Source organism: Psammomys obesus, unplaced genomic scaffold, assembly GCF_907164565.1.
Source record: "Psammomys obesus unplaced genomic scaffold, mPsaObe1.curated_primary_1811, whole genome shotgun sequence".
NCBI classification, from domain to species: Eukaryota; Metazoa; Chordata; class Mammalia; order Rodentia; family Muridae; genus Psammomys; species Psammomys obesus.
The window spans coordinates 5746966-5773457 of NW_026592776.1; the positions used below are offsets into that span (position 1 = coordinate 5746966).

Sequence of the window (26492 nt, forward strand, 5' to 3'; positions counted from 1 at the left end):
GGATCTTGATATTCTTATCTCATTGGCATTTGATTAAATGAGAAAAACTTAAATGCACCTAGAACCTGACCTATCATTTAAATCTTTCCCTACAAAACATACAGTGCAGCTCACTAATTATTAATTAAACATGACTTTAGATCTCATCATATTTCATTACTTGTCATGAATTCCCAAGCATAAACAATGATCTCAGATAAGCCCCAGCTAGTCATACATTTAAATAACACTGAATATTTGGAAAGTATTTTTTGTTCTAGCAGTAATTTATGTGGAATATTAAATCTTATTTTCCCAGCTTGTGACAGCTCATGTTAATTTTTTTATGTTTCACATTTTCACTCCCAAGATTTATAGCCCCTACTTCCTTTTGTCATGTCTGAATAAAATTGTTCTTCTGCAAAGAAAACTATAATCAAATGGAGTAGGGTCATTATCTAGTCGTAGACTGGAATTTGTTTAGGAAAAGTGTATTTGGCATGAAAACCTTTTATGTTAGGCCTTTTCCTCCATAGCAGTTAAGAGAAACAAGAGTCCAGTTGAACAAAGATGACAAAGCAAAATTTTAGGTATTGTGTGTATAAACCCCCTTCCAGTGTCTCTGAGGCATGGGGACATTGGGTATGCTTGTAAACACAAGGTCACATTAGTCAGACAAAATATATTCCTCTTGAACTGTCAGTTACTGAGAGGGAAAGCAGTTTGTTTGGTTAGTCTAATTTGTTTTTCATTTTTTTAAAGTTTTATTTACTTTTGAATGTTTAAAGGCAGTCATGAACATCTTAAGTCTTTTGGAGACTGGCTGTGTTTTCATGAATTAACAGTCTACTCCTCTTGTCATTGAGTGCTCTTAATGATGACATTAGGCATAGATGTCACAGCATGTTGGAATAGAAAACAATCCTAACTCTGATGGAGTTATGCTCCTACAAATGAGAAAATAATGTGAAGATTTTCTCAACATATATATTCATGCATTTACTGTATACTAAGTATTGGTCAGAGTGTTTTGCAAGGGTCATTTAATCTACAAAATGACCTTGGAAACCTGACTGGGACGATAACGGAATGAAGAAGAGACAGACACACAAACATATATACAGAAAGCTGGGATCAGGTGGCCTGCATTTGATCTGGTGGAGTGCTAACTACTGTGTTACAACCCAGAACCTCAGCATGTTCAGTATGTGCTCACAGAGGAGTTGGTGGTCTCTGTGGGAGGTCTCTGTAGGGGAGTAATCTGAGGTTGTGGTCATCCAGGATGAGGAAGCTGTGGTTGTCAGTTTTTGCATACCCTGCCAATGTCCTCACAAATACCAGAGGAAGGCTTGCCAATTTCCTGAGCCTGACTTGAGGAAGGTTTTGCCAACTCCCATGAACTAGAGACATTGCTTCTTGTCAATAATACACATTCATTCAAGGCTTCCTCTGTTCTACATAACTTCTTAGGTGACCCAAGGACAGTTTCTAAAACTGAGAAACATGGTATGGTGTCCAAAATAAGATATAGATTTGTACTACGGTAAAACAATTGGGCCATAAGAGTGGTGAGGCTCTGCCTGGAGAAACTAGGAGAATTATGTGTAGCAAGTGAACCCTTGACCCAGTATTTGATCTGTTCGACCCGTAAAATCTAAAGTGTACTTTCCCTAACCCTTTGCTTAAAAAAATTGGTTGACCCTATGAAATATTTTTTTTAAAAAAAAAAAATGCTTCTTACCTTGAAATTTATTAGTAAAATTTTTTAAAGCCATGGCCCTGCCGGTCCCTGGCAAGAGGGTGGTCACACCAGAATGATGTATGTTTTTGGAATGGTGGGTGACTGAGAAATTATATAAAAATGAAAGATAAAACACTACATGCATAAAAAGAAAAGTTTACAGAAAGACAAAAATACCTTTAATTGCAAGCACATGATAGTGACTCATGACAGGAAGAAGAAACTTGCCAAACTTAAAAACTAGACCTAATCTGTGGTTCCTATGGGGTACATGGAGGTATCTTCTGGAGAACCGCAAAGAAAATGTTACAAGTTTTTTTTTTTTTTTTTTTTTTTTTTTTTGGCAGCAATTAAACCTCCTGTTTATTGTCAGGAAAATGATGTTAGTTTTCAAAACAGACTTAGAGTCATCCCAGAAAGCCATAGCCTCATCCACTGCTTAGACAGATACCAAAACTATGCTACAAGCTATCTAATTTATTATATCAGGCTGGTTCAGTTCCTGACATCAGTTCATGTTGTACAAATAACAACTACAAAGAATGTGATAAATAAAGGGATCGTCATTGTTGGTGAGGAACCTGCAGTGGACTCAGTGGTGAGGCTGAATGGTGTGTTTAAGTTCGGTCTGAATGAAAACTTATAACCATATACAGTCCTAGCACAAAACTCAAATGCTGGTTCTATAGGACTGAAGGCTGTGAAAAGGGACTATTGCTGCCCAGCTACTCCTAGATTGCGAAGAGCTATAGGACTACTTGCCACTTCCAATGGTAGAACATGTTATCACCCAGAACTTTGTGAATGTCTCTTTCTGCCCTAGGTCCAATTGTGATGAATACCAATGAAGAAATTTCTGAAGTCATTTTTGATTTCAGGAATGAAAAATAAAAGGTTTTGAAGGGGCCAAAACCTGGAAGTCAAAGATGGGAAACCAATGAATAGCTGAAATTCTATCACTTGGATGGTCTGACCATTCAATATATTCAGTTTCCAAAACTGGGTTAGCTGGTGCTTCTAAAGAATTCCACATTAAGCCAGGTGCATGTCTTTAATCCCAGCACTCTAGGAGTCAGAGACATGAGGATCTCTAAGTTTAAAAGTCAGCCTTGTCTGCAAAATGAGTTCTAAGACAGCCAGGGCTACACAGTGAAACCCTGTCTTGAAAACCCAAAAATATAAAATAAAAATGAAAAAGGAATTCCACGTTAAAACAAAAAGATGGTTTTGTAGTGAGCCTTCAGAATGCATTATATACATGCATGAAATTGTCAGAGAATAGGTTTAACTAATTTAAAAAGGAAAAATACAAGCAACGAAAAGTGTCACTAATACATGTAAGATATTTCTTGATACATGTAAATAATTCTAAATGTTGCTTTTTAAAAAAAATAACGTTCTTCATTTTCATGGGAATTATTAAGCTCCTATTAAAATAATTGCTTATCTACATGTGTTTTTTTTTTATATATGAGTAGATAAGTTTTTATTCTATGCTCTTTGGGATTTTCTTAAGCCATTTTTGTTGCTGCTGTTGCTTTCTGTGTCACTGGCAGCAGTTATTTAAGCACCTAAAGTTCCCTCTTAAGATGTCCTACTGCAATCCAGCTGCCTTCCCAGCCCTCAGAACTGTGCTCTGGGTTTCAAGTTACAGATTATCTGCTTTAAAAAGCACAGCAGTCCTGACCACGTGACTCAGCTTTTAAAACTGCCCTGCTACTGCGAGGGACACAGCAGGATTCCAGCCAAGACTTCCCAGGATTTTCTGCCAAACTCTGTGTCAGATTTAAGACCATGTTCCTTCAAGCTTCCTTGAAGGTTGTGAAAAGTTTGAATCCATAGTTGAGTTCCAGCCTGCTATAGCTCCAAGTGCGTGTGGTCACACCACCTCCTTATAAAGCAGCTAGAACCTAGGGCATAGGATGGAGATTTTTTTTTCAGCTTCCTGGACATGAAATGACTGTACAGTGATTCCTAGCTTCCAGTGGAAGACATGTCCACCCCCTGATTATTTTTTGCAGCAGGAAACTTTTAAATACTTTTTCACCTCCCTCTCCCATACTAAGATTGTGTGTGGCAGGGGGTTGTCCTTTGACTAACTCAAGTCATTTCATTGGATTTTGATTGCAACTGATCATGTGATCTTTCCATTTAAAGTGTTGGGGCTTCAAACTTTGCTTGGAGAATGTCTTTTGCAAAACTTTTCCGTAGCTGCCTGGAAACAACTGCTTAGGCATCAGTGGACATTGAAACTTTTCAAAATGTATAGAGAGTGGGCAGTGGTGAATATTCTCATGATGTTATATGTGTCCCTGCTTCAGGGCTTCAGTAATGAACATGGAGCGGTGAAGGTAGGTGATCTTTTTTTTATAACGTTTCTTTTTATTGTCTTTCACAGAAAAAGTCCTTTGCCCTCACTGTTCTTGAAACAGTATAAAAGACCTGCTTACTCTTAGCCTGCATGTATTAGCGACTGCTTTATTTCCTGAGATTAATAAGTTTCTTGCAGTGAGTGTTTGAAAATTTGTATGGCAATTATTTATGTATTGTGCGTGTTTGGAATAAGAATAAAAAATAGAACAGAAAATTTCATGACATGGAACTGGTTTGCTCCCATTTGTGCCTGCTGATGGCACAGTGTTTTTCTAATGAAGCTGTGAAGCTGTGATTTGTCTTTATGACACACACAATTTTGTGGGCCATTGGTTTATAGGTTGGCTTTGAGCAGCAAGGTTGAGTAATTTCTTCTGTAAATTTGAAAATCATGGTGTTTTTCATGGATGTTTTCTGTCTGGTTTTGCAAATTACCAATTGCATCCAGGAAAAAAATGATTTCTTAGAGTCTGCTTTTTGTTTTTGTGCTCTGCTTTTGATTCTATGAGCAAGCATCAAGGACAGCCCAAGAAGTTGAGAATGATGCAAAAAAAAAAAAAAAAAGATGCTACTGACTGCTAGAACATTTTCACTCAATGTTTTGTATTTTTGAAAAGGACTCAGATGTAATTATTTTGACTAGAGTGCTACTAAATAAATCATGACTGATTTAGAAATTTCTGGCTTCGAACAAACAGAAATCAGATGTGGGCTTGAGTTTTGTGATATGCATTTTGAATAGAGGGTCATATTGCCCCCCAGAGGGGAAAATTAATTCATGAGGATGTGAAGTATTTTATACGGGATGGAAGCACCATATTATGCATATAGTCCATAAACATGTAAGTATGCACCCAGGTTGGATAGTACAAGACTAGAAGTATCCTGGCACTGGGAATCCATTTAGTTTTCACCTTGTCACCTATACTCAAAAATGGATTTCCTTTCACCTATAGCCTGAGATGGAGATCCAACACCAAGGTTTGCAGTAGTCAGGTATTGCTGAGGACTGTCCTTTCTGCCATGTGTATTTTGGACTTGCAAAGCTTGAAAGGTTCAAGTCGCTACACAAGAAACCTTTCTCCCTCAGCATGATGCTGCGTGACATTTTGCTTAACACCAGTCTTCAGCCCAGTCAAGTTTTCAGTGTTTGGAATGTACTCTTTTATAGACTCAGCTACCAGAATCCTCTCTGTTGTCCTGGGCACAGTGAAGTTTCAAATTTACTGTTCCCACGGGTTTTTTTGTTTTGTTTTGTTTTGTTTTTCTGGAATGGGGCAGTGGGAAAAAAGTGACTGAATTTTTTTTTCGTGACAGAAAATATGCCCCAACAGATGGCAGATGTGCAGCCTGTGTTTACTAACATGCCTTTCAAATGGTTCTCCTTCATGCCGTACTTTCTTTTCCTTTAAAAGGGGAAGCACATACACCCAGCCTCCAGCTAAAGTAGATTGCTTCTTATATGAAGGAAAGTGTTGCCTGCAGTTAAGTAGAAGTGTGGGGATATACATGGCTGGGTGGTGAAACATAATGACGTACGTAATTTTGGTTTATATAGTCTCTTTCTCCTCCCACCTCTTTAAAGGACAGCAAAATCAAAGAAATCTATTTCTTAACCTTTGTGTTTTTCTTGTTTAAATTAAAATTTAGCCTAAAAACATATTCAGGGCAGTAGTGGTTTAAGACATTGACACTTGATTAGTTTTTTCCTTTAGCTATATAAGAATATGTCACTTGTTATATGAAATCATCATGGTCCTCCTCAGGACCGAGTCTATGAGAGCATCCTTTTCTCTATTCTCTTTTCTGGCCACATCTGTTCCAGAATGGCTGTGATGATGAATATATTTCCAGATTGAACCCTCCTCCTTATCTGAATTTTATTTCCTGCTTATTCAGGAAATTATTTTATTTCTCTCAGGAGAATTGACCTGCTTATTCAGCTTAGACAGGCAGTGATTATGGTACACGTCTATGAATTTATGGGCTCTTTTTTTCTACTATAATCATGCAAATTGCTATCAGCACCTAAGAAAATTGTGCTTAATGCCATTTGAGTGGAAGACATCTTAATTTTACTAGTCTTGAAGCTTATGCTTGGAAAACTAGCTGTTTGGGGTCAACAATGCTTGGAACATGTGAGCTGAGGCAAATCTTTTTGGAAACTGTAACAGTTTCTATGCAAAACAAATATCTAGAGTGATGGCTCAGTGGTTAAGAGCACTTCTTGCTCTTGCAGAAAACCTGAATTCAGTTCGCAGTTGCTCAAAACCATCCATAAGGCCAGTTCCAGGAGATCTGATGCCTTCTGATCTGAGAAGACACCAGGCACACATGTGGTGCACACATACACATTCAGAAAAATGCTCATACACATATATCAATAAATTTTTTAAAATTTATTTAAAAACATGTGCTTGATTCATTAATATAATTAGGTTGCTAATTAGCTGTGGGATTGATTTCAGTTTCTATTTTCTCAGGCTTTTTATACAGTTGAGATGAGCAGAGATAGTTTTCCAAGGTATGAACTTCACAACAGCCTATATTGTAGATCTAATCATAATATTGTATCCTCTAGACACTTAATAAATGATTACCAACAGCCTTATGCATTTGCTATTTACAATGGCATGAGTCTTGGCTGCTTTAATAAATAACTGTTGTCACCAGGTATGTTGGGAGTCATTGTAAGATGCTAGACTAAGTTAGCATCTATAAATCTTTTCCACAGCACCATGAGGACCTGTCAGCATAGCAATAGATGAACGATTCTAGGTCATGGTAGCTTTCAAAACTCTTTTGGAAGAATTTCTCTCTTCTTCACCTTTACTCTTCAGCTATACTATCTTTTTAGGCGCATCACTTGTAATGTCTGAAGAATGGTATTGTTAGATGATGGAGTCATTCAGTGCTACATAAGATTGGAATAAGTCCAAAATCCACCTGGCTCACAAAACTACTTAAACTTTGTGCCATTTTCCTTATTTTGAAATTTTCTAGGAAGTAACTTGCATGGAAAAGGCTGACAGGAACCTTCCATCTTTAATTCCAGAAAGTAAACCCACTCCTCTTACCTACCTCATTCTCACTCAAAAAGTCATATACATTGGAGTTTGCTGGCTTAGTTGTTATCCAGATGAACCAGTGAGTCCATTTTTCTGTCTTATCATGAATCCAATGGCAGCTTTTATATTATTCAAGCTGCAATTATTTATTATAATAATATAAATTATTTATATTATGGTACCCAGGATACACTAAAATCCTCCCTTACATCCTGTGTATAATAATTCCTTGTATGACTCATTTTTAATTGAAAGGTCCTGACTACACACCTGTGAATAAAATGTTATAAGCCTGTCACTAAGATAACTTGGGAAATAAAAACAATTGCATATGCAAATGAACCCATAAAGAACTCTTAGTAAAAAGGTCTGGAGCTGTCAGGCATGACTATTCCCACAGTTGGACAAAGGCAGTAGAGAAATAAGGACGGAAAGGACAATAAAATTGTTCCTGAGTAATATCTAAAGGCAACTCTTTTTATTTTTATTTTTTTAGAGACAAAGCTTCTTTGTGTAGCCTTGACTGTCCTGGACTAGTTTTGTAGACCAGGCTGGCCTCAAACTCACAGAGATCTGCCTGAATCTGCCTCCCATATTTTTGGTTTTTGTTTTGTTTTGTTTTGTTTTTGTGGTATCCTTGATCCCTGTGGCTTCTCCAATCCTTCCTTGCCCTCTTCTGAAGGATTTCACAAGCTCTGCCTAATGTTTAGCTGTGGGTCTCTGCATCTGTTTCCATCAGTTGCTGGATGACTTCTCTGACGACAATTATGCTAGGCTTGGTCTACAATTATAGCAGAGTATCATTAGGAATCATTTCATTGACATTTATTTATTTGTTGGTTGGTTTGTTTACACTTATTTATTTTTGCCAGCTGTGTTTGGTCCTATTCTAAGTCTCTGGACTATCCAGCCTTTGGTTCCTCACTCTCCAGGCAGTGTCAGGTGTCAGTCATTGGTTGGTTACCCCCACGAGTTCTGCACCACATTTACCCTAACACATCTTTCAGTCCGGACAAATTGTATGTGGAAGGTTTTGTGGTTAAGTTGCTGTCCCATTCCCTCCACTGGAAGCCTTGCCTGGTTACAGAAGATGGCCAGTTCAGGTTCTGTATCCCCTATTACTAGGCGTGTTAACTTGGGTCATTCTTGTAGATTCTCAGAGTTTCCATTGCACTAGGTTTCTACCTTGCCCCCAAACGGCTGGAGAGACTAGGCTCACAACCCCAAATACTATAATTTCTACAAGGTTTATTTCACCATTAGCTGGATCTTATTAAATAACCACAGCACTAACATGTTGGAGAAGAGTATTGCTCTTTGAAAAATTGACATTTAAATACAAATTATTTAAGGAGAGAGAAATAGAATGACAAATATTTTGGTGTTCTGTTGTGAGTGAAACTTTTTAAAAAGAGCATAATTTTGATTGAACGGATATCTTTTTATTTTATTTTATTTTATTTTATTTTATTTTATTTTATTTTATTTTATTTGTTCTTGGTGAATTTTATACCCTGAGTTTTAACTATATTCTCCCCTCTGTGAATTCCCCCCACATCCATCCCCCATTTTTACTCACCCAATTTTGTGTCTTCATTTTTTAACCAAAGTCCAATTTTGACTGTATATAGTTATGTATGTGTAAAACATCTAGACTGCACCCCCTCCTCCCAAGGCTCAGAAATAATTTTAGAGGAGGGGTGGAAAGAAAGACTATCAGGGCCAAACACAGTGATTTAATGGGTGATTTAGATTCAAGAGAACACACATGCACACACACACACACATACAGAGAGAGCAGGATAAAATCATGTAAGTAGATTCTGGAAAGGCATGCTTAATTCATAACTACTTTGCTGTAGCAAGGCTGGGAATCAATGGGCACAGTGGAAAAGAAGGTGATAGATAAATGTTGATGTAAGACCACTAGATGATAAATATTTTTTTCTATAAAAAAGATGTTTAATTGAAAACATCATTTGTCCCCTCTTTCTCTTCTCTTTTATTTTTTCCTGAAAGTTTTGTTTATATTAATTACAGTTTATTCAATTTGTATCCCAGCTGTTGCCCCCTCCCTGGTCCCACCTTCTCAATCCCACTTTCCCTCCCTCATCTCCTCCTATTTCCCACCAAAAGTCCACTAATAAGGGAGGTCCTCCTCCCCTTCCATCTGACCCTAGCTTATCAGGTCTCATCAGGACTGGCTGTATTGTCTTCCTCTGTGCTCTGTTAAGGCTGCTCCCCCTTCAAGGGGAAGTGATCAAAGAGACAGACCCTGTTGCCATTACTAGGGAAACCACTTGGATACTGAGCTGCCATGGGCTACATCTGTGTATGGGTTCTAGGTTATATTCGTGAATGGTCCTTGGTTGGAGTAACAGTCTCAGAAAAGACCCCTGTGCTTAGGTATTTTGGTACTGTTGTTCTCCTTGTTGAGCTCCTGTCCTCTCCAGGTTTTACTATCTCTCCCTTCTTTCATAAGATTCCCTGCACTCTGCCCAAAGTTTGGCTATGAGTCTGAGCATGTGTTTCAGAAATACCCTGCTAGATAGAGTCTTTCAGAGGCCCTCTGTGGTAGGCTCCTGTCCTGTTTCCTATTTTCTCCTTCTTCCAATGTCCATCCCGTTTGTCTTTCTGAGTGAGGATTGATCAGATGATAAATATTTTTAAAGGGTGTGTTAGGCTGTCTGCCAATGGCAAGCAGGAGACTACCAAAAGGAGATGGTAATGTTTTGCATAAAGGTCTTGCCATGAAGTGAATTATGCTCCATTTTGACTGAAATAGAGCCATAGCAGCTAATTATTGCCACAATCATGCTGTTACAAACCCATCCAAATCTTAGTGGCTTAACACATTAATAATTTAGTCTTGCCTATATGTCTGTGGGCCATCTGGGAGTCAAGATCCAGAGCCAATACTCAGGCTGAGTACAGGTCTGCTCCACACATCCCTTCCTGACCCCCATTGATCAGTAAACTGGTAGGAGTATGCTCTTGCAGACTGTGCTTGTAGCATGTCAAACCAGGCCACAGGATCCAGCACCAAAACAGCTGTAGAGATGCTGAGTGACATTTTTTTTTCTGCAGTTCTCTTTCATCACAATAAAGGCTTTGAGTTGTTTCTTGGGCACTGGGTTCTTAATCTTTGAGACTGATGATACAGAGCCTATTAGACATCTCAGGAATCACTACTATAAGGTTTGCTCAGAGCACAGTTGTAGACTCTCCTGGTACTCAAGCCCACCCCACATCCATCTTTCTTCTCATTTCTGTAGCACAGTTGTATCAAGTAGGAGCAGAGACATATGCTAGATGGCTTTATTGGAGGGAAAAAAAATCACTAACAATCGGTAGGTTCCACCTTAACAGTTGTTTGGGATTTCAGTGTACAATTGTACTTGCTGTGATTAGAACTGCCAAGTCTTGCTCTTTTCAATTCCATCTCTTTGGTGCCTAAGGACTATCAAGGGCCATAATGCACAAACCTCTACCCCAATGTGTTTGTCCAGATGACACACCCCTGAGAAAGAAAAACAGAAACATATGAATTTTATGCTTGCTTTGCACTCTGACCCTTTCCTGCTTATGAACTCCTAGGTTCTCACTGAGCTCTGTCCAGTAACGATGATTAACATCAATGGAGAAGTCATATCTGAAGGAAATTAACTCATTCTCAGGCAAAAAAAGAAAAAGAGTTATGCCTTCCTTGGTTAAAAGCCAGCTCACTTTAGTTCTTAATTATACTATCATTGTACAATTATAGTACAATTGTACTATAATTGTATAGTATAATTGACAATAGGGCCTGTCCCTATTGGTGTGTAGAGTTCTGTGAATTCTAGCACACTATATATAAAGTTGTGTAAACACAATCTTAGCCGGGATGGGATACAAGCTGCTCCACATGCACACACAGTTCACTTATGAAACTCCGTGAGAGTAAGACTGCCCTTCTAGCCTCCAGCAAGCAGCTTTCTGTCCTTAGTCATTCCTATTTTGGTATTTTAAAAATCACACATAGTGGAGATGTGGTGGCATACACCTTTAATCTCAGTACATCAGAGGCAGAAGCAGGCAGATGTCTGTGTGTTTGAGAGCAGCCTGGTCTACAGAGTGAGTTCCAGGGCAGCCAAGGCTACACAGAGAGAGCAGAAAAGAAAAGAAAGAAGGAAGGAAGCAAAGAAAGAAAGAAGGAAAGAAAAGAAAAAAGAAATCACATATAGATAGAATAATATCATCTAACATGTTGAAACTTCTTTTTATTAGCACATAGTATACGACATAAATGGCTTAACAATTCACCCACTGAATGACATGCTTTTCCAGCTGTTTTGACTATGATAACTAAAGTTACTATAAACATTCATGTACAGAGTTTTGTGCAGTGTAGGCTTCATTTTCCAAGTGATAAATTCCCTGGAGCAGGGCTACTTAGCTTAATGGTAGGCATATGGTTATGAGAAACATCCAGAGTGTTATTATCACTCAAAGCTAGTTTTGAACCATTGAGATCTGCACTCTTGCTTCTCAAATAGGCCATTTGAGTAGATATCAGTAAAGTCTGTGATATTAGGCATAACTTTCTTTAGGGTAATATTATTTAGACTTAAGAGCTCAGGGCTCAGCTGGGCCAAGTGGCACATGCCTGTAATCCCAGCACCCAAGGAGGCAGAGGCAGGTGGATCTCTGTGAGTTTGAGGCCAGCCTGGTCTACAAAAGTGAGTCCAGTACAGCCAAGGCTACACAGAGTAACCCTGTCTCAAAATAAAAAAAAGTGAGGGCCTGGGGTCATCTCATAAATCTGGTTGTGGCCTAAATAGATTCCTTGGTACATGAAGGAAGGAAGACCTCTGGGAAGGACAACTGGGAGTGGAACATCACAATGGTACTTGCTTACCCAGCCAAGAAAAATGTGGTGGTTTAGACCAATCCTTAACCACGAAGATAAAGATGAAATGCAAATGCTCTTTGAACAAAACCAAAGAATTTGTTAAGAGATGGAAGAAAGACAGAACTGTTTGGAATTTATCTCCCAAAACCCACTGCAAAGGCAAATGGGTGACTGTAGTTTTCCTGAACTGCAGAGATGAGTAATCTACTGTGCCCTCAAGTAACCCTTCTAATTCCTTTGGGAAATCTGGGGAAAGCTGTGTGAACTGTTTTCCCTATATAATGTATCCCTGAGATCCCAGATAGTCCATTTCACAAATGTGATTCACCGCACAGATAATCGCCAAGCCTCCTAAAGACAATGCAGTTTTAGCAAAGAAAATACATAGCATTCATAGTCTACTACTCATTGGTCTCAAAAAGCCCAGTCTCTCTTTCTGTCTCTGTAACAGGAGGGTCTCAGGAGCACAGGACCAGAATGGTGTGGGAGAAACATTCTGCAGCTCTTTGAGGAAAGTAGCCTGGGTGCTCTTGGACCAGTTCTTTGTAGATACCCTGACCCCTCAAACCTGGAACAAAGACTCAGCTACATACCCCTAAGCCAAGATCCTTCCACTTGACATCTATATCTTTCTTGAGACTTTCTTATTCTTTTCATATGTTACATCCTGACTGCAATTTTCCTCTCCCTCCCCTTTCCCTAGCCTTTCCTTTCTCTCCCCTTACCTCCCTTTTCCTTCAGATCCACACTCTCCTACCTCCACCCCAATCTCTCCTCAGAGAAGAGCAGGCCTATCAGGGACATCAAATAAAAATAGCATAACAAGCTACAGAAAGACCAGGCACATACCAGCACATCAAAGCTGGATGAGGCAACCCAGCAGGAGGAAAAGGGTTCTACAAGCAGGTAAAAGAGTCAGAGACAGTTCCCACTCCCACTATTAGGAATCCCATAAGAACACCAAGCTACACAGACGTAACATATAAGCAGAGGACCTAGGTCACCCTCCTAACCTAAGTCAGTGTTATTGATCTCTGAGCACCCAGTTGGCCAGTTAATTCGGTGGGCCAGGTTCTCATGGTGTCCCTGACCCCTCTGGTTCCTTTGATCCTTCCTCCCTGTCCTCCATAGGACTCCATGAGAGACACCCATTGTTTGGCTGTGGGACTCTGTCTGCATCTGCTCCTATCAGTTGCTCTGTGAGGTCTCTCTGATGACCTTATGCTAGGTCCCAGAACATTCTGCAGGTCTGAGTGTTCTGTGGCTAGACTGGTATTCCAATCTCTCCTCCTGAGAACTTGTCTGGTTATAGAAGATGGCCAGTTCAGACTCTGTGTCTCCCATCACTAGGAATCATCCCTATGGTTACTCTAGTGGATCCCATAGAATTTCCATTGCTCTGAGTTTCTACCTCACCCATGAAATGCTCCCTCCCCAATTTTAGTCTTTCCTATAAGTATTCTCCCCTGACACCTTATTCCCCCTTTTCCCAACCCCACAGATCCCCAGTCCACAGGCAAAATTCCTTGGGACATTTTATAGGACTGCCTTTTGAGAGACTAGCTTTCTGTTGCATTCCAGTGGGATTGGGACAATGCCCTATTTACGTTGAGATTTATATTATTTATATTTATTATTTTTGAGATAAAGTCTCATCCATCCCGGGCTTGTTCAGTACATACTGGAGAATGACCTTGAACTTCTAATTCATCTGTCTTTACCTCCATGCATGTCTCTACCGGCATGCATACCATATTGAGGTTTGTGTAGCTTTGTGAATTGAACCGAGGGTTTCAGGCAAGCAAGCTGTCAAATGACCTACATCGTCATCCCATAACGAGTTTTTAAGAATACTTTTTTTCTTTTGAAGTTATCCTAAGTTTATGGAAAAGTTGCAAAGACTTACAGAGAATTGCTGCAAACCCTTCATCTAGCTGTTACTGAAGAAAACACAAGAACATATATATCTACATCCATGTCTCTATCTATCTATCTATCTATCTATCTATCTATCTATCTATCTATCTATCTATCTATCTATCCTTTTATATATATATATATATATATGTATCTATCTATCTATCTATCTATTTACCCTTTTATATATATATATGTATGGATGTGTGTGTGTGTATGTGTGTGTGTGTGTGTGTGTGTGTGTGTGTGTGTGTGTGTGTGTACATCCTGACTGGTTTCCCCTCCCTCCTCACAGTCCCTCTCCTCCACTTCCCCTCTCTCCCCACCTATCCACTCCTCCATGGATATCAACCAATCATGGCATACCAAGTTGCAGTAAGACTAGGCACCTCCCCTCATATTGAGCCTGGACTAGGCAACCAAGTAGGGGGAGAAAGTCTCTAAAGCAGGCAAAAGAGTCAGAGACAGCCCCTGCTCCCACTGTTAAGAGTTCTATAAAAAGACCAATCTACACAACTGTAACATATATGCAGAGGGCCTAGGTCAGTCTTACTCAGACTCCCTGGTTATCAGTTCAGTCTCTGTGAGCCCCCCCCCCCCCCCCCCATGAGCCCATGTTGGTTGATTCTGTGGATTTTTGGATGAATTCCTTGACCCCTTTGGCTCTTACAATCTTTACTTCCCTCCTTCTGAAGGATTCCCAGAGATCCACCTAATGTTTGTCTGTGGGTCTCAGCATCTGTTTGTATCAGTTGCTGGATGAAGCCTCTCTGAGAACAATTGGGCTAGGCACCAATCTATGAGTATAGCAGAATATCATTAGAAATTATTTTCTATCCTAGGTCTCTGGGCTATCCAGTTCCTGGTTTCTGGCCCTCCAGCCAGTGTCAGAGGCCTATTTTTTTTTAAATTGTGGTCCAAATCTATAAAATGACACTCTCTGATGATAAGATCCATTCATAAGTAGTTTTTTAAGCTTTTCCCTAACGCATTCAAAATGGAGGCAAGTTTGGGAACTTCTGCTCTGAATCCTTCCCAAGAGGGAATAGGCCAATCATAATGTAGCTGGGTGGCCTGCTAGGGATGCAACCACCTAAGATTCTATGACAAGCTTTACTTTATGTTTAGTATATTTATATGATAACAAAATAGTGTTGCAGAGACCTCCAGCTCCATGCTTTAAAAGCTGGCTGTTGTTAGCTAAAAGCTGGAAGACAATTGCTAACAGTCTTGAACTAATTACAGAAACAAAGCCACTACTCTAAGAAGCAGAGACCTGAGAAGGCTACTCTCTTCCTCTCATCTTGCTGACTGCATTTTAATTATTTTAGATTTGATTAGCACCTGTATCAGAGAATTGGGAGAAATAAAGAGCAACTCATGTCAAAAGCTCAGCAGGGAAAACCATTGAATCAAAGGTTTTAGTATGCGTGTGGGATGATTGTCATGCTTCGATGTTTAGTTTTGTCCTGCTCATGCAGATAACAAAGTTGAGTGCACAAAAATCAACGACTGTGGAATGCCTATTGGAAAGGGATCCATTTTCAATCCTTACCAAATGTATGCCCCAGATAAATTATTTGCTTTTGTTGAGTTGTTAATATTTCCATTTAGAATTATAAAATGACTGTTCACAGTTTCTCAGTTATTTCAAACTCAGTTTTCAGTTAGCAGAAAAAGTATGCTTAAATAGCTTTGAGTATGTAAGTAAACACTGTGGGTTTTTTTTTTTTTTAAGAAGCTCACAGGAGTTTTTAGCCTTCACATCACTCAATCATTATAATTCAGTCTACGGGATTAATGTTTTATCCTTAGATTTTTATCATAGGATTTTTAAAAGAAGCTGAAATTGAATTGAAACCTATAAGAAGTATGAAGCCATATGTCAGCCTTACCTAGCAAAGGTAGTAGATGAAATTTTACCTCCACAGATAAAAATTCTTTCGTGAAAGTAAAATTTAATATTTTAATAAATTTAGTATTTTAATTTAAAATTTTAGAGGGGGTTCATACATGAGTACTTGTACATATATTATTTTCACACGTCTCCTTTCCCCCATCCAATCCCTCCTGTGTCTCTCCCTTACTCCTCAAATTCATGACCTCTTCTTATTGTTATACACACAAGCATGCACAAGCATGCGCGCGTGCGCATACGCGCACACACACACAGAAACAGAGAGAGAGAATACCGAGTTTAATAATATTTTTGGAAGTATCTGTTAGGCCTCCTCATTAGCTTATTGAAGCAACATGGTCAAAGCATCTTATCTTGAAGATTGAATCAGATATGAGATGGCTTTGCAATAAAACTAGAAAGAGGAGTTGAATGGTCAGGCAAAGAGAGGCCATTGACAAGTTAGGATCATCACTTTTAAAGGTTGTCAGGGAAATGAGCAAGTATTCAGTTTTGTCAACAGGGTTCTCAGCTAAAGAAGGTGTGTCGTGGAACTCAAATTCATCACCAAGTTCACAAACCCCATCTGTGTTCTTTAAGCTTCCTTCTCTTCCTTGCCAAAAATGTCCTTGTTTCAAACTCCCAAGATATATGAGAAACCATCAAAACAATCTCACTGAGCTCCTGAGGCAACCTTGCTCCCTCAGACCCATGTGGCTCCCTATAGCTCCCCTGTTTCAGAAGGTAGTTTTTCTGTTGTTTTTTTCATCTCTTCATACTGGGTCCAATTAACACTCACGTTGTATATCAGGCCTTAGACTCTGATTTTATCTCCCCTGTACATGCTTTCCATTTCTTCTCTGTTGGCTCTTTCCTTCAGATAACAAACATATTTAAAACTTTCCTACCTCAGGCAAAAATGTGCATGTGTATCCTTCCCACCTGGACTTCTCCGTAAGGTGAATTTAGCCAGTTATGGGACACAAGTCTGAGATGTCAGAACTCTGGAAGCTGAATAAGGAGGATCACGACTTCCAGACCAAACTTGGCTATACAATGAGAACTTGCCTAAAACACAATAACAACAATAAAATACATGACCTTGAAGATACATATCTTGAGACTTTTTTTGGTTCATAGACTATCAATGTTAATAAAGCAATGATAAAAACAAAAAAAAAACAAACAAAAAAGAGCAAAGCAATCTAAGTTGATAAAATATGAAACCATGAAATCAAAGCTGATATATGTGAGTCTGGGAAAGAGAGACCATCGAGAACTCAGCTCCATACTTGGGGTGATAGTACAGTTGGCAAAGTCCCTACCTAGAATGCATGAGGCCCAAAGACTGATCCCCAATGCTTGAGGAGAAAAATCCAGAAGGAAATAGGCTCCATTTGTTTTGATTATGTGTGTGTGTGTGTGTATATATATATGGTTTTGTTGCATAGTATATAATTGTATGTATACCTCATTGTTTCATATAACCAAGCCCCTACTTTTTTTTTATGAAAATAACTCACTTTTACTATAATTTATTCAGAAGATACTGTACTAAGCAACTTTATAGCTACCATCTCATTTAATTTTCCTAACAGTATTAAAAAAAAAATTCAAAATCTTTCTCCATCAAGAAAATGAACATTAAGATTGGTTTGAGATTACGTTTCCCCAAACCTAGATGACTGTCATCAAGAACACAAATGACATGAAATCCAAGCCCCTACTTTTGAACAAAAAAGTTACATGTTAAAAGTCTTTTCTTGGCCTGGAAAGATGGCTTAGCCATTAAGAGCACTGTTTGCTCTTCCAAAGGTCCTGAGTTCAATTTCCGGCAACCACATGATGGCTCACAACCATCTATAACGTGAACTAATGCTCTATTCTGGCATACAGGTGTAAATGCAGATAGAGCACTCGTACATAAAATAAGTAAAACAAAACAAAACAAAATCTATTCTTGAGGTGGTGGTAGCTCTTGCCTTTGATCCCAGCACTTGGGAGGCAGAGGCAGGTGTATCTCTGAGTTTGAGGCCAGCCTGGTCTCCAGAATGAGTTCCAGGACAGCGAGAGCTAAAGCATAGAAACCTTGTCTCAAAAACAAAAATAAAAAATAAAAAAAAATAATAATAATAAATAAGTCTTTTCCTGACTTGGGCTTCCCTCCCCACATCCCCGAATCTAGTCTAGTTGCACTGTACTAGCCAATACAGGTGCAACTGTAGAGTAATGGAAAGACCAGCTTAAACTAGGAAATGGGTGTCTGTTGTCACAAAATTAGAATGAAAGAAGAATCTCTACTGCTTTTCTGTGACTACAGTAGCAAAGTACCATAAATCTGGTAGCTCCGAGCAACAGCAAAATCCCAAAATCAAAGTGTCAAAGTCTTTAGCATGAAGCATTGCCTCAGTGGCTTTTGGTGGCTCCAGGCAATCCCTGCTCTGTGGCCTAATCACTTCATGGTAACCTTCATCTTCATATGGCCTTGCTGTGTCTATGTCTTCTCCTGCGTTCTAAGGACCTTAGTCATTGTATTTTGGGTTCATGTGACTAATACCACAAAGACTTTACCTCCATTATATAAGACAACATCCACAAGCTCTGGAAGTAAGGAAGAAGACCCAGCATTTTGAAAACCACCATTAGACGTTGTTTTTCCTAGACACAGGTTCACATTTGAATACTCTTGTCTAGTTTCTTTTCAGATGGTCTGTAGTTTAAACCGTTAGCAACCACGGTTATCAAGACTTGTCTGTAACTCACTCTTCAATTAGGATTTTTCTCTGGAGCGATCATCCCGGTCCATGTTGGAACGATCTGAGCAACAGATCCGAGCTGCTTCAAGTTTGGAGGAGCTGTTGCAAATCGCACACTCTGAGGACTGGAAGCTCAAAAGTCTTGCCAGTACGGACTCGCGCTCAACATCCCATCGCTCCACCAGATTTGCGGCAACTTTCTATGATACTGAAACACTAAAAGGTAGGTGCATGAGTAAAGTGATGGGTTCTTTCCTTATCACATAGGGACACGGGCACCAAGTTCTTCCAAAAGTTTGAGCAGAGTAGTCATGTAACTGAGGGGGAATAAAGGGGCTTTGACTTTCTGACAAGATGGTTCACTGGATAAAGTTGAGCATGGTTCTGGGATAACCACATGTATGACCCCCATAGATAAATAGATGTAATTTAAAAAAAAAAAAAAAAGCAAGCCAGGAATTGCAGGAATCAGTTCTCACCTTCCACCTTGTGAGGCCCAGGAATCAAACACAAATCTTCAGGCTTGGCAGCAAGCACCTTTACCCATTGAACCATCTTGCCAGCTCAAGAATTCTGATTTTTAAATGTCTACTCCACAAAGAAACATATTCAATATGATTTTATATCTACATCTAACACAAGGACATTTCAAATCATCAAAATTAATTTAACTCAGAAATTTGAAGACAAAACAAAAACAGAAAGATTACTTTTAGTGTGAGAAAAACAGGTTTACTTAAAAACAAAAGCTCAAGTATTTATCAACAAAGAGTTTTCAATTGCTATGCACACAGAGCTATAGTTTTTTTTCTTCAAAATCCTGTGTGTTTTTAAATTTATTTAAAATTGAAAGGCAGAAGATAAAAGTAAAGGCAAAATGATGGGTACTGGTTACTCAGAAAACAACAGACATTTTTGACACAAAATAATCAAAGTTTGGGACTAGAAAATAACAGCCTGCTATAGCCTCAGGTTCTGCCTACCTCCATGGGTTTAGCCAATCAAACATATTTGGGGGAAATTCATGTGTACTGAGCACATGCAGACCATTTCTTGACATGCAATGTACTGAAACAACTATTTGTTTGGCCTATGTGCATTTTATTGGTTACCAGAAGTGATCCAGACATGATTTCAAGTGTATAGGAAGATGTAGGTGTGGTATTTACAAATTATAGCTCATGTTATATAAGGGACTTAATAACCCAAGGATTTTGGTATGTGTAAAGTGTCCTAGAATCGATCCAACCCAGACATCAAGGGGCCATTATACTTCCAAGTTGCTCCCTGGGGTAGGGGTGAGGATAGACATGTGGTGTATACTTATGCCACTTTAATGATATCCAGATTGAGATACAGACTCTTTTCAAGACTATTGTTTAGACATACTGTGCCACAATGAATGAAATGGTTTAAAATAAAGTTGCGTGCCTTTACCTCTCTGATGACATACTAAAACAACTCAGGAAACCAGTGCCATTGTTAGATTTAGCCTCGTATTTATTAATACGATCCTATAAGTATATGAGTACATCTATTGCTTAATTTAAATTGATCCTTAAGTGAAAATTATCCTTTTTTTTTAATAGCTAGATTTTTTTTTTCTTCCTGTTTGTTAAAGAATAATGGATTGTGTAGGATTTGCCTGTGGGGGAAGTTGTATATAGGTGAAAGGAACCTCAGTGCAGTGTAAGTATGAAGAAGGTTCTTCAGACTCATACATGGGACTGGGTGTCAAATGAGTTGAGACACTGGGAACAAGGTCAGAACTTTGAGGGTCTAGTTGTTCACTCCTGTGCTGATTTCACATCGCCTTCCTAGGAAACAGGCCCATCTGGAGAGCACAGGCTTAGACCAGATCACCTGTCTGAAGGCCCAAGAGGAATGTACAGATGACCTGTAGAGACAATTTTTCCCATGAAATCATGAGTCAGTGATTTTGAAAAGTCAGCCAGGTTGACATTTTCTAAGCAGGAAACCGTAAAAAATTAGAGAATTTGCAACCTCTACGGTTTCCCTCATAATTATATGGAGGATTATCTGAAGTTATTCACTAAGTTAGAAGCAGTGGATAGCCAAATAAGCGTGTTATACCAATTATGTTTTATTATCCACCCTCTCTCATGGATTTCAGGATAAATTCCCTGGACAGTAGTAAAGAACACTGGCCTTATGAAACCTTAGTCAGTGGCACTGGTCATAACTGCATGAGATTTTTACTGTAATTGTCTCCAACTTTTAAAACTTGGAACTCTAAATAGGAAAAAAGCAAGTAGAAAGTAAAATTTAAATAGCATTTTAAACAAGGGATATTTTCATAAGTTGATTACTCTCCCTTTGAAAGATTTAAGACTAATAGTAGCGATTGAAATAGCAACTCTTTGTGCTACTTAATTAAATAATTTGTCTCTCATGCATACAGCCTGAAGATACATCTTTATCATCAGAATTTTTTAAATATTGATTTATATTATGTATCTATATGGGTGTTTTGCCAGCATGTACACTTGTGTACCACATATGGGCAGTACCCATGGAAGCCAGAAGAGGGTATCAGATCCGCTGGAACTGCAGTTAGAGATATAAGCTGCTGAATGGATGCTGGGAACCAAATGCAGGTCCTCTGGAGGAGCAACCAGTGTTCTTCTGAGGCATCTCTCCAGAGCCCTCTACACATATTTTTAAAGATAGCGTACAGAAACATTTGTTTGTTACTATATCACCCCCATATTTAGCTGCCTCAAGTAGACTGTGTGTGCACGTGAGGGAGCATGTGGCTGTGGAGGCCAGGGACAACCTAGGATTTCATTTGTCAGGTATCATCCCACTTGTAAAACAGATATTCTTAGTTTCATGCTTTTGTGGACCTGAAATACAGGCCTGGCCAAGATGTTTTTTGTTGTTGTTGTTTTGTTTTGTTTTGTTTTTCTGAGTCAAGGTCTCTTTGGAAGCTACAGTCAAGGTCATGCTGTCAAAGTTCAACTGGGCATGTACTTCCAAGTTCATTCAATTGTTGTTTCTAGGATTAAGTTCTACAGAGGTACTTGAATTGTGAAGGGCTCCTTTTCCCACTGGTTTGTTGGCCAGAAGTTGCCTGCAGTTTCAGGTGGCATGGAGATTAAAAGCACATACCACTCTTGAAAGTAACCCAAGTTTGACTTCTAGCACGGTGGGCTCACAATCACTCATAACTCCAGCTCCAGGGGGCTTTTATTACCCTCCTCTGGTGTCTGAGGGCTCTGCACTCATGTGAACCCCACTCCCACATGCATACACATAATTAAAAATTAAGTATTTTTAAAAAGTGGCTCTAGGTGAGAAAGGAACTGTGGAGGAGAGAAGAGAGATTAAGGAGAGGTGGGGGCCAGAGAAAAAGAGAGTTAGAGAATTTTCTGAACCTAAGATGCCACCTAAGAGGTATCTTGTTTTGTTGGATTCTCTTCACAATTACTCAGTCTCATCATCACACTGAAGGAGAGGGAATTGCACAGAGCATGAGCACCAGGGTCTGAAGATCACTAAGGGGTCAGTTTTAAGGCTGACTACTACAAAAGGGTTTCAACACACTTCTAGTACAATAGTCTCTGGTTCTGTGACAACCTCAAAGTAACTCTCTGCCACTTCCCTCCAAGAAAAACAGTAGAGAGGCTACATATAGCATTAAGTGTTAAAATCTAACTTAGACAATGATGCGAGTGGGGTTCGAGAGAGCTCATCAGTTAAGAGCAAATACTGCTCTTGCAGAGGACTTGAGTTGGGTTCCCAGCACCCACATCAGACAGCTCACAACTGCCTTTAATTCTAGTTCCAGGGAATCTAACACCTCCAATATCTGCAGGCACCTGCTTGTCCTATCTTTCTCTTTTTCTCTCTCTTCTCTTTCTCTCCCTCCTCTCTCTCTCTCTCTCTCTCTCTCTCTCTCTCTCTCTCTGTCTGTCTTTCTCTGTCTCTGTCTGTCTTTCTCTCCCTCCGTGTCTTTGTCTCTCTCATACACATACACACAGAGAAAGAGAGAGAAACTTAAAATCAAATGAATATTTTTAAAATTGGGAAAGCCAGTCCTTTCATTTCAGCACTCAGGAGGCAGAGGTAGGCAGATCTCTCTGCCTGATGTGAGGCCAGCAGTCTGTTCTACATGGCAAGTTCAGACCAGCCATGAGACCCCGTCTCAGAATTTTAAAAAATAGTGAGAGAAAAATGAAAGAAAAATATGTGTGTGGTGCCCGTATGTGCACACATGTGCATACAGGTGTATGGGTTCCTGTTTGTGCATTTGGGGGCCAGAGATCAATGTTGAGCATCGTTAGTCACTCCTCAACTTCATTTTTGAGTCTTTATTGGAACTGGAGCTCAATAATTTGGCCAGTCTGGCTGGTCAGTGAGCCCCAGATTCCATCTGTCTCTGTCTCCCCAGCACTGGGATTACAGAGCATCAGCTGTTGGTTCTGGGGATCTTAACTAAGATCTGCATGCTTGTGAAGCCAGCACTTTCCCCATGGAGCCATCTCCCCAGCCCTGTGTTTCTCTTTTCATTGCCAGAAATGTATTTCTCTTTTTCTGGTTTCCCTCAAATTAGCTATGGTCAGGGAGTTGTTCCTTCTGTTAAAATCAAATGGCTTATCTCATCATCTTCTGTAAACTACTGGATGGTTCCAAATGTGGAAAGTCTGATTGAGAAAAAAAAATTAATCCCATTGAAATGTCCACATGAGTGTTTGCCAGGTTTAAATCTCAGTGCACTTACATAAATAGAAAATAGAAATTCATTTCTCCTTGGTTTTAAGACCTATTCCTACCTAGCTTCAAATAGAAGAAAGGCTAGCCAAATGTTGCCTGTAAGTTGCTTGATAAGCAACATTCATACCTTATGTCTTCATATTATTCCACTGACACTCTTATCACCCACCTTTTGCAGATGACCCCAGGGTGGCTATGTGCAAGACATCATAATATTCTCCCGTGATATAAAAGAAAATATTTCATGAAGTGATGGTATCAATGGAAAAGTATAAAGACTGCAGTTTTAAAAGTTTTGTAAACAAATCTTTGGCTAAAGGATAGAGAAAAATATCCATCTAGAGTTTAGAAAGATTTTTCAGTGGTTAAGACACTTGTCACTCTTGCATAGGACCTGGGTTCATTCCCACATGATGGCTCACAACTATCTGTAACTCCTGTTGCAGGAAAACCCAGTGTCCTCTTCTAACCTCCAAAGGCACCAGACATACATGTGGTGCACATACATGCATGTAGGCAGAATATCCATGCACATAAAATAAACACATACACACCTTTCTCAAAGAAATGTTTAGCCTACAAGATGTGCAGGACCAAAAATAGAGCAGAGGTTAAGGGACTGTCCAACCAATGACTGGCTCAACCAGAGACTCACACCATGGGAAGACAGCCAGCCCCTGGCATAATTAACAATACTCTGCTCTGCTTACAGACGGGAACCTAGCATAGCTGTCCTCTGAGTTGCTCCACCCAGCAGCTGATGGAAACAGGTGCAGAGACCCACAACCAATCATTTTTTTGGAGTTCAGGGAACCTTGTGGAAGAGTTGGGTGAAGGATAGAAGGACCCAGAGGGGAAAGGAGCTCCACAAGAAGACCAATAGAGCCAACTAACCAGGGCCTGGGAGGCGGGGCAGTGGGTCTGTAAAGACTGAAGCACCAATCAAGGACCTAGGGTCCCTACATAGATGTAGCTGATGCTCAGCTCAGTCCCCAACTTCCTAGTAAGGGGAACGGGGGCTGACTCTGACATGGACCCTGTTGCCTGCTTTTCTATTACTTTCTCCTGGTGGGGCTACCTCACCAGGTCACAGGGGAAAAGGATGTGCCTTGTCCTGATGGGAGCTGATATGCTGGGGTGATTGAGCAGGCACAGGCTCCCCTTCTCTTAGGAGTAGGGGATGGAGGATAGGGGAAACAGGGAAGGAGGTTGGGATTGAGAGGAGAGGAGGTCAGGGGCTACGGTCAAGATGTAAAATAAATAAACAAAAATTAAAATTAAAAAAGAAATGTTTAAATACCCACCTTGTAAAATAAATAAGTACAAAAGAATGGAGGGGGAGGCATGAAAATGCTTATGCTGCATTTCAGGGCCATTTTGTCTGCTGACCCCAATGAACTTTATTCCTACAGTTATAGATGAGGAATGGCAGAGAACCCAATGCAGCCCTAGAGAAACATGTGTGGAAGTTGCCAGTGAGCTGGGGAAGACAACCAACACATTCTTCAAGCCCCCCTGTGTAAATGTGTTCCGGTGTGGAGGCTGCTGCAATGAAGAGGGTGTGATATGTATGAACATAAGCACCTCCTACATCTCCAAACAGGTAGAAGATGCTGCAGCTGACCTTGTTGTCAAGCACTAAATACTTTATGTGTCAAATCTCATTAATTCCCCAAATTCACAGGATATCTTGTTCTCCTTTACGAACAAAGAAATAGAGGAGCAAGGAGGTAACAAAATCCAGCGTGACACAGCCTCATTGGTTACCATCTACCTAATGCTGTAATATCAAGAATTAGTGTATATGGGCATTACTAGTATAGGGGGTTAAAAGGAATGAAGGAAGCTGTGTTGTCTTATGCAGCTGTTTGGGTATGTTTAGTTTAATTGGAATGACTGATAAAAGTTTAATGAAGGGTGTAAATGAAGTTGGAGGAAAAGAGATGGAAGAATGCAACAAGGACCAGATAAGAGGGGGAGCCGCTCTCACTCTAAACTAAAGAGGGTGAAGGAGGGAGCAGACATAGGAACAGAGGGAACATGGTAGAGGGTTTCTCACTTGGCAGGGAATGTAAGCAGGTTCTGGGAGAAGCAAAAGAGCCAGTTGTGTAGGCCAGTGATTGCAGGTACAGAGCCTGATAGGAAAGAGAGGAAAGAAGATGGGATCTCTGGAGCAGAGTGGGGAACTAACGGAGAATATACAGCACAAGACTTTTGAAAGAACCCTGCAGTCCCCATGAGAGAAATAAAATGAATAAATAAAATCACCCACTTTTTCTTCTAGCCAGTTTAGTGTGTCTGATTTTATATTGAGGTCTTTGATCCACTTGGAATTTAGTTTTGTGCAGGGTGATAAACATGGGTCTATTTGCATTTTTCAACATGTAGACATACAGCTAGACCAGTACCATTTGTTGAAGATGCTATCGTTTTTTCCATTGTATGGTTTTGGCATCTTTGTCAAAAATCAAGTGACCATAACTGTGTTGGTTTATTTCTGGCTTTTCTATTGGATTCCATTGATCCACCAGTCGGTTTCTATGCCAGTACCATATAGTTTTTAGTATTATTACTGTATAGTACAGCTTGAGATCAGGGATGGAGATAGCCAGAAGCTGGAAACAACCCAGATGCCCCTCAACTGAGGAATAGATTCAGAAATTGTGGTACATCTACACAATGGACTATTACTGGAAAAATAAAACAAACAAGGAAATCATGAAATTTGTAGGCAAATGATGGGAACTGGGAAAGACCATCCTAAGTGAGGTATCCCAGAAGCAAAAAGACACACAGGGTATACACTCACTCATAAGTGGATATTAGATATATAATATAGGATAAACATACTAAAATCTGTACATCTAAAGAAACTAATTAAGAAGAAGGATTCCGGCTAAGTTGCTTAATCCCCATTCAGAAAGGCAAAGAGGATGGACATCAGAAGAGGGAGAAAACAGGGAACAGGACAGGAGCCTACCACAGAGGGCTTCTGAAAGGCTCTACCCTGCAGGGTATCAGAGCAGATGCTGAGACTTATAGCCAAACTTTGGGAGGGGTGCAGGGAATCTTATGAAAGAAGGGGGAGATAGTAAGACCTGGAGAGGACAGGAGCTCCACAAGGAGAGCAACA

The 26492-nt window shown here is 39.7% G+C and overlaps 2 protein-coding genes across 2 annotated transcripts in view; both read left to right on the plus strand.

The window, feature by feature from the left end:
* Pir (pirin) overlaps positions 1–2661 on the plus strand; it is a 106045-nt gene extending 103384 nt beyond the window's left edge. The window contains 2 exon segments of the mRNA XM_055615780.1: positions 2544–2608; positions 2611–2661. Coding sequence (XP_055471755.1) covers positions 2544–2608; positions 2611–2661 — 116 coding nt within the window.
* Positions 2662–3981: 1320 nt separating this feature from the next.
* The window catches only part of Vegfd (vascular endothelial growth factor D), a 34185-nt gene continuing 11674 nt past the window's right edge, over positions 3982–26492 (plus strand). The window contains exons 1-3 of the mRNA XM_055615745.1: positions 3982–4071; positions 18641–18845; positions 24772–24962. Of these exons, the coding sequence (XP_055471720.1) occupies positions 3982–4071; positions 18641–18845; positions 24772–24962 (486 nt within the window). The remainder of the gene's footprint in view (positions 4072–18640; positions 18846–24771; positions 24963–26492) is intronic.